Consider the following 7,660-nt stretch of genomic DNA (forward strand, 5'->3'; position numbering starts at 1 on the left):
AAAAAAAGCCAAAATCAAAAACCAAAAAAAGGGCTGAAGCATTAAAGTCAATATACAAATTAAATGTACACAAAGACAGACTTCATTGCTTTTATAAGCAGAGCCTGGAGAAGTATACATACATACATACATGCATACATGTAAACAAACAAACAGGCGTCTAGGCATGAGACTTGGAAATAAAACACATTCAAAGTATACACAAGACTCTGGGTTTCATCTACATTACCACACAATAAAACATAAAATGAATGCAAAAAAACAAATAGCTCATCTTCTTCATCAGTCATGTTCTGTCTGGAGGATGGAAACAAAATGCTTATGTGAAACTAAGTGAAGTGGAAAAAGGAACCTGTGCTTGGTGCAGCATCTGTAAAAGTCCACCTGAAGATAAAGCTGATCTACCAAGCCACCCCAGCAAACATTACAGCTGTTCCCTTCTTTATCCCACACCCCAATTCCCAGGAAGAACGCAGACTTACACTGTAGAGATGAGATGCAATATAAGATATTCAGCAGCCAAACTATCTCCCAAGAGTGCGTGAGTGAGGAATCCAAGCAGCTCTGCTCTGACTGGAGACAACTCAGACATGAAATTGGACACAACTGCAGAAGGAAGGAATGGCAAATGAGAGTGTGCAGGCCAGCTCTGCACCAGCATCTCGTACAAGAGCAGGAAGGAGCACTACAGTACTGGAGACAACAAATGATGCCAACATTAGGGTGGGGCAAGATGGCTCAGAGAGTAAAGGCACTTGCCACCTAGTCTGACGACCTAAGCTTGATCCCCAGGACTCACAGCAGCAGGTGAGTTCTTCCCCTGACACATGCATACTCTACTCTTCCCCACAAGTAAATGTGATTTTTTAAAAAAATTAAAAAGTGATTTAAATGTGAGAACAAAGACAACTTATACCCTTCACTGTTGTTTAGGTCTCATCTCAGTGACAGGAATTAATATAAGAGGAAATGGGGCAAAGCCACAGACATGACTAGAAAACTCCCTCTATCCCGCTGAGCAGGGTTGCGGCCCCAACACTCACATTGACAGGTTCTGCTCTCTTCCTTGTTAAGGCAAGTGGGTAACAATGGATTGATGTGCTGCAGCTTCTGGGCTAAAATCACATGGATTCTTGGCACTAATGAAGCTGGAGGGCTATGCACTCTCTGCTCCTCGGCCATGTCTGTGCACTCCATGGGGTCCAGCAGTGCAGAGGTATCTCTGGAGAAAGAGGGGCACGTTGGTTTAGAGAAGTCAAATAGCAAAGGTGTAAAAATAACATGCGCTCTGTAGACTCTCAGAATCCTACTTGAGGGAGTCTCCGTCCTTCAATGGCAGGATATGGTCCCTTACTCTAAAGGGCTTTTATCACTCACATCTGCCAGAACACTGTACAGCGCACTGGGTTTATTCTACTGCCCAAGGCTGAGGTGTCTGACTCACTCCCATAGACCGTGCCCTGTACACGACAGAGGTTGTCATTCACAAGACCATTTCAAAGCAGATGCTCCCTGCATCCTCAGCACACAACACTAGGATCTTTCTCTCAAAATCCACACGTCCTTATTAGTGTGGAGACCACTCACTTTTATCTTGCTAATGGTCTTTGCTAAATTCTATTCTGATGCGATACTCCACCTATCCTGAAAGTGTGAACAAGTGATTAGAGCAGTGTGAACATTCAAGCTTGCTAATCAACTCAAATGTGATACTCACTCTGGAGTAACTGAACAAATGACTAAAATGTGTAAAGTCTTCAGCTCTATGATGCACAAAGGCCCACACTATGCAAACTGTCAGATCTCACGAGACAAGACCACAAATCCACTCCAAATCTGCCTGTCTATGTCCTTCCCCACTGAACCAAGAGGCCTCAGTAATCAAGGAATTTACAAGGAAAGCTGTTGGTTGTGGTGGCACACACCTTTAAGATCCTAGCATTAGGGAGGCAGAGGCCAGACTGGTCTACAGAGTGAATTCCAGGCTAGCCATGGCTACACTGTGCAACCCTGTCTTGAAAACAAGAAGAAAATACTTGCCAACATTTTTGTGTTGTTGTTTCCTTTCTGTCTGTCTCTGTCTCCCCCCTCCCTTCTTTTTTTTTTTCCAAGACGGGGTCTCACTATGCAGTCCTGACTATCCTAAAATTCACTATGTAGAATCAGACTGGCCTTGAACTCACAGAGGTCTGCCTGGCTATGCCTCCTCTAACTATGAAAATTACTAAGTTCCTGCTATGTAGTAAGCCGAGTCATGTGGTATCCAGCGAAGTCTGCTGGAGTCTGGTAACAGGCCTTCCTTCCCTTTGGCAGAAGGAAAGATGGAACAAGGTGGACATTATCACGTCTTGTCAGGTAATTTAAAAAAACGAGTCTAGTTGGGCTGTGGTGGCGCACGCCTTTAGTCCTAGCACGTGGGTGGCAGAGGCAGGTGGATTTCTGAGTTCGAAACCAGCCTGGTCTACAGAGTGAGTTCCAGGACAGCCAGGGATACACAGAGAAACCCTGTCTCGAAAAACCAAAAAAAAAAGTGTTTGCCCCCAACACCAAGATATAAAAAAAAAAAAGAGTCTAAAACCACACAAATATACAATCCCTCATTGAAGCTATACACATAGAAGCTGTGTATAAACACAGGAGGGCGGCCAGAGACTAGGAAGCTGGTTCCCAGCAGGGAGAGACCAAAAGAGCTGTGGAAGACACAAAGGCATTCTTAGGCACCTCTGGGATAGCACAGTCTTGCTTCTGTAGGGATGCAGAAAACCTGGGTAGTGAAATGTAACCACAATGAACCTACATGAAACGAATACCAGAATCAAAAGGGGCCACTGTGGAGGGCAGCACTGAATACAAAGCCTCATTCTAAAACAACGGAGTCCTGGATGTTGGTGTACACCTGTAATACTAGCATTCTGCAGGCAGAGGAAGGAGATTGACACAAGTTTGAGGCCAGCCTGATGCACATAGTAACACTCTGTCTGAAAAAAGACAGACATTGGGCACACACAGAGCTTCTAATGATGAGTTTCTTTCTGTGGTGACACTGCTCGCCAATTCTAAGTCTCTTCTGTGTGCACCATAGAACTGAGCAAAGCACACTAAGGGTGATGGGCGGACAACTACAAGAGGGAGAGGTCAGAACGAGAGCTTGTGCTGAATGAGTGTGAAGTCAGGGCTTTTTCTTTTTTGAGATGGTCTTCCTCCATTACATAGCCCAGGCTGGTCTAGAACTCAGTTCTTTCTGCCTAACCCTTAAGTGCTGAGATTATGTGTGTGCACATCAAGCACAGAAAATTCATAGTTCCTTATAGAAAATATAGAAATACAGTTTCAAATTTTAATATGGGGGTTGTAGGAAGGAGGGATGAAAGATCCTTATCTATTATCCTATACAAAACTCAACTTCAAATGAATCAAGGAGGGAATACTGAACTTACGGGCTCAGGAAAAGACTTTCTGTGCAGGGTCCCATAGGAGGCAGTGAGACCTGACACAAGGGATCACACAGAAGTCCTGTGAGGTAATACAACTTTGAGGAAGCAAAGAGGAGAAGGGGTCCCGAGATTGCCTTCATTGGGGATTATGGCATTAGGTTTTTCTTCTTTGTCTTTCATGGCCTAACCACGAGATGAGCATTTGCTTCTCAGCCCCACTTTCCCCTATGATATGCTACCTCCACATGGAACAACAGGGCCCACTGCATGTGACAGAAGCTCTGCGACTGTGAGGCACACGCTGACTTTCCCTGTGAGTGGATGATCTTAGGTATAAGGACATAATGCTGACAGTTGCCTCGCTCTGTTCATCATTAGGACCCAAAAATGAACCAACTTATTATCAGTTAGTATTTACTCTTGACTTAAATAAAATTCCTTACCAGAAGAAAAATGTGCTCCTTGAGAAACTAGACAATAATAAGCTGGTTCATACAAAGTCCATGTTGCTTAATATGATAGAAAGTAAATACTGAAAATCATGAGGTCAGCTTAAGGACCTTGAGTTTGCTCACAGTGGCTCCTACTAGTTAACTCTGAGAAAGTCTGAGTCTCACTGATCTTGAATGACTTGTACCACCACCAGTCTCTCTACACAAACAGCAGTAATGACAGGCACACGGGGCATGGCTGGTGGCAACTGGTAAATCTGAAGACAGGAAAGGAAGTTCTTTACAGTATCTGCCACTGTTCTAAGGTTAAATCCAATGAAAAAGTAACAAAAGAAAACCCTACCAAACAGACTCACCTTTCTTCATTATTCAGTATGCTCAGGACAGGATCCACAGAGAGCACACCATATAACTCAAGAACATCGTTGACTTTGAAGCAATCCCAATCTTCGTAGACCTGATGAGAACACAAAACCAGGTTAACCCTGAATGGCATAGCAAGAGCAGCCACGTCCCTGCTAGCCAGACAACTCAGTCAGCAAGCATGTGAACAATCCCACTCCCATGGGGACTGGCAGAGTCAAAAGCTAAACCAGAGCCAGGATGGCTACATGGTCTACCTGGTCGGTCTGATACTTCCTGTGGCCCACATTGACCTTGGACTCAAAGCAATCCTCAGGCCTCTGCCTCCCAAGTGCTAGGACTGCTGGTACAAGACACTACAATCAGTTTAACTTACTTTTCTTGCACCAGAGTCATGCTACTATAGCTCAGGCTAGCCTTGGATCTTCCTATCTCAGCTTCTAAAATGGTGGGATTATGAGCATGTGATGCCACATTCAATATTTTATTTTAAAAACCATCGAGAATTGGGTTTTGAAAAGAAATATAAAACAGCAGAAATAAAACATGAAGTTAGAAATGACATAGAAAGAAAGTAGACATGAACTTTAAAGTCATTCCACTTCTGAATATGGCCTTCCCCTCTGACTTTGTGAAACAGGGTGTGTGCCCTAGTTTTACGTCAACCTGAGACAAGTTAGAATCGTCAAGAGGGAGCCTCAAGTGAAAAGATTTCTCCTTAAGACTAGGCTGTAGGCAAGTTTGTAGATCATTTTCTTAATTAGTGATTAATGTAGGAGGGCCCAGCCTATTGTGGCTTGGGCCATCCCTGGGCTGGTGATCCTAGGTTTGATAAGAAAGGAGACTGAGCAAGCCTTGAGGAGCAAGCCAGTAAGCAGCACCCCTCTGCATCCACTTCTTGCCTCCAGGTTCCTGCCCCACTTAAAGTTCCTATTCCAACTTCCTTTGATGATGAACTAATGTGAAAGTGTAAGCTAACTAAACCCTTTCCACCCCAACTTCCATTTGGTGGTGGTGTTTCATCGAAGCAATAATAACCCTGATTAAGACTCACTGAGCAGTGGTGGCGCTTTAATCCCAGCACTTGGGAGGCAGAGGCAGGCGGATTTCTGAGTTCGATGCCGGCCTGGTCTACAGAGTTAGTTCCAGGACAGCCAGGGCTACACAGAGAAACCCTGTCTCAAACAAACAAACAAACAAACAAACAAACAGGGCCTCACTATGTAGCTCAGGCTGGGTTTCAATTCTCTACCCTTCTGCCTCTATTCCCTGAGCACCTGGATTATAGGCATATATTACCACACTAAGTTCCAGACTGGCCAATTCTTTAAAAATGTTGTAACAAAAATAAGGAGTCCTAAAAGATAGTTACAGGCCAGCTACTGGAATGCCCAGTATATTATTCACAACTTGCAAGTGTGCATAGGGACCCTGAGGTTGTGATACCCTGAATGACCTAAGTGGGGATCAGTGTCAAAGATAAAGCCTTTTCTGATGGAAATCTGACTATAAAAATCATGGTCAGAAAGATGTAGTATTGCTGTCTTAAAGATAGAGAAGGCAACAAGCCAAGGAATGCAGACAGCCTCTAAAGCTAGATGAGGCAAAAGACCAAATAAACCATATCCCGTCTACTATTCTAGAGCCTCTGGAAGTCAGTACAGCCTCCAGATACCCTGATCTTATACAGTTCTCATGTCAGACTTATGGCCTAACCCTGTAGAATAACTTATTGTTGCAAATATCCAAATCTGGAACAATTTGTTAATGTGGCAAAAGAAAATTCAGGCAAATGCTGAGGCTTTTCTAATGCTTTATTCTGAGACAGTAACATCTGTGGACAGAGCTAGGAAAGGCTGTACCTTAACAAGGCAGGCAGGGCCCTTTTCTCCTGGCAGAGGGAAGTTCAGATCAAAAGGGGAAGAGAGGTTCAAGGAGTTCAGCTGCTGCCCAGAGGAAGCTTCAGTTTCTAAGCGTTTTGGCTCTCCGCACCAGTGAAGGCTCCCAAGGCCTCCTAGATTAAACAGGATTGCATGCAGTCACTTCTAAGCCCCCAAAAAAGAACATTCCAAAAGAGCTTTTCAAGTTTGACATAAATCATGTTTATAAGTTTGAAAAGACCAATGTCCAGTTAATAATATTGTTTGACTTATGCCAGAACAAAAATAGATACATACCTAAAATATTTAATTCCTTCGTTAGGTCATCCTCTTGTCTTAATCCTCTTAGTATTAGGATTTCAGATGTTAAGTCATGATGCCCAACACATGTAAGTACTTTTAAAAGTTAATTTCATCCTATCCAGCTATGACACTTATGAACCAAACCAACAGTCAGGACAATATAATAACCCTAAAGATTCCATAGTGGCACACATACCTTAGCAGTATACCAATAACTCTCTAATTGGACTTAAGGCTCACTCAACAAGAGGGAGATCATGTCTGGTACTGGAAACATAGCTAACCACTCAAGTGTTGGTGAAGTCATGGTTACTGGAGGGGACTCTATAACCACTAATTTATTAAATGGCATAATCCCTACCAATGATCTTTGAGTTATTCTTACACCCACAGACGAGTGTAATCTTAACCTTAATCTAGGAAGCTTCTCTTTGCAACAGATGAGAACCACCAGAGAAAACCACACCCAATCAATCTGTACTTGAACCTGACGTGGTGGTGTGCCCCTAATCCCAGCACTCAGGAAGCACAGGTAGGTGGCAGATCTCTTGAGTTTGAGGCCAGCCTAGACTACAAAGTGAAAGAACCAGTTGTACTCAAGGAAAGAAATTACAAATTCATCCTGCAATTTTGTATTTTTTCCTTTGCTATTTCTGGCCTTGCAAAATTTAACAGAAATACCATGAAAAAAAGAAAGGATGTTTTCAGGTAAATCATTTTTAGGGTAAAGTATGATTTATATGCTTCTTATTGTTCAAGAGTCAGGACAATTATCAATTATGAAGACAGAAGATTTTTTTTTCAGATGACCACTTAAGACTAAAAGCATCCATCTGAGCAGCTTTCCAAAGAGTATTCACTATAAAAATGCTCCAAAGTGTCTACACCCATCCCAGTTGTTGGTGTTAGAATCAGAGCCTCATATACTCAAGGCCAAAGTTCCACTACTGAGCTTCACCCCGACCAACACTATCCAGTTATGATGAATGTGAAATGAGGTTATCATGCCACGCAGTTCCCAGATCCAGAACAAGCCTAGAAACAAACCTACATGTCAGAAGGAAGTTGCGGGCGCACACATTACCTGTTTGCCAGGCAGGAGGAAGTTGCAGGCACACACTTTCCTGTTTGCCGGGCAGGAGGAAGTTGAGGGTGCACATTACCTGCTTGCTGGGCAGGAGGAAGTTGAGGGTGCACATTACCTGCTTGCTGGGCAGGAGGAAGTTGA

At 43.4% G+C, this 7,660-nt stretch overlaps 1 protein-coding gene across 2 annotated transcripts in view; it reads right to left on the reverse strand.

Moving 5' to 3' along the window:
* The window catches only part of Mcmbp (minichromosome maintenance complex binding protein), a 42,228-nt gene that overhangs the window by 10,729 nt on the left and 23,839 nt on the right, over nt 1-7,660 (reverse strand). For both annotated transcript variants that reach the window (XM_031388492.1, XM_031388494.1), the window contains exons 7-10: nt 6,112-6,263; nt 4,243-4,343; nt 1,044-1,222; nt 483-606 (exon numbers count right to left, since the gene is read on the reverse strand). In XM_031388492.1, coding sequence (XP_031244352.1) covers nt 483-606; nt 1,044-1,222; nt 4,243-4,343; nt 6,112-6,263 — 556 coding nt within the window. The remainder of the gene's footprint in view (nt 1-482; nt 607-1,043; nt 1,223-4,242; nt 4,344-6,111; nt 6,264-7,660) is intronic.

The sequence above is a fragment of the Mastomys coucha genome, unplaced genomic scaffold (genome assembly GCF_008632895.1).
Source record: "Mastomys coucha isolate ucsf_1 unplaced genomic scaffold, UCSF_Mcou_1 pScaffold21, whole genome shotgun sequence".
NCBI classification, from domain to species: domain Eukaryota; kingdom Metazoa; phylum Chordata; class Mammalia; order Rodentia; family Muridae; genus Mastomys; species Mastomys coucha.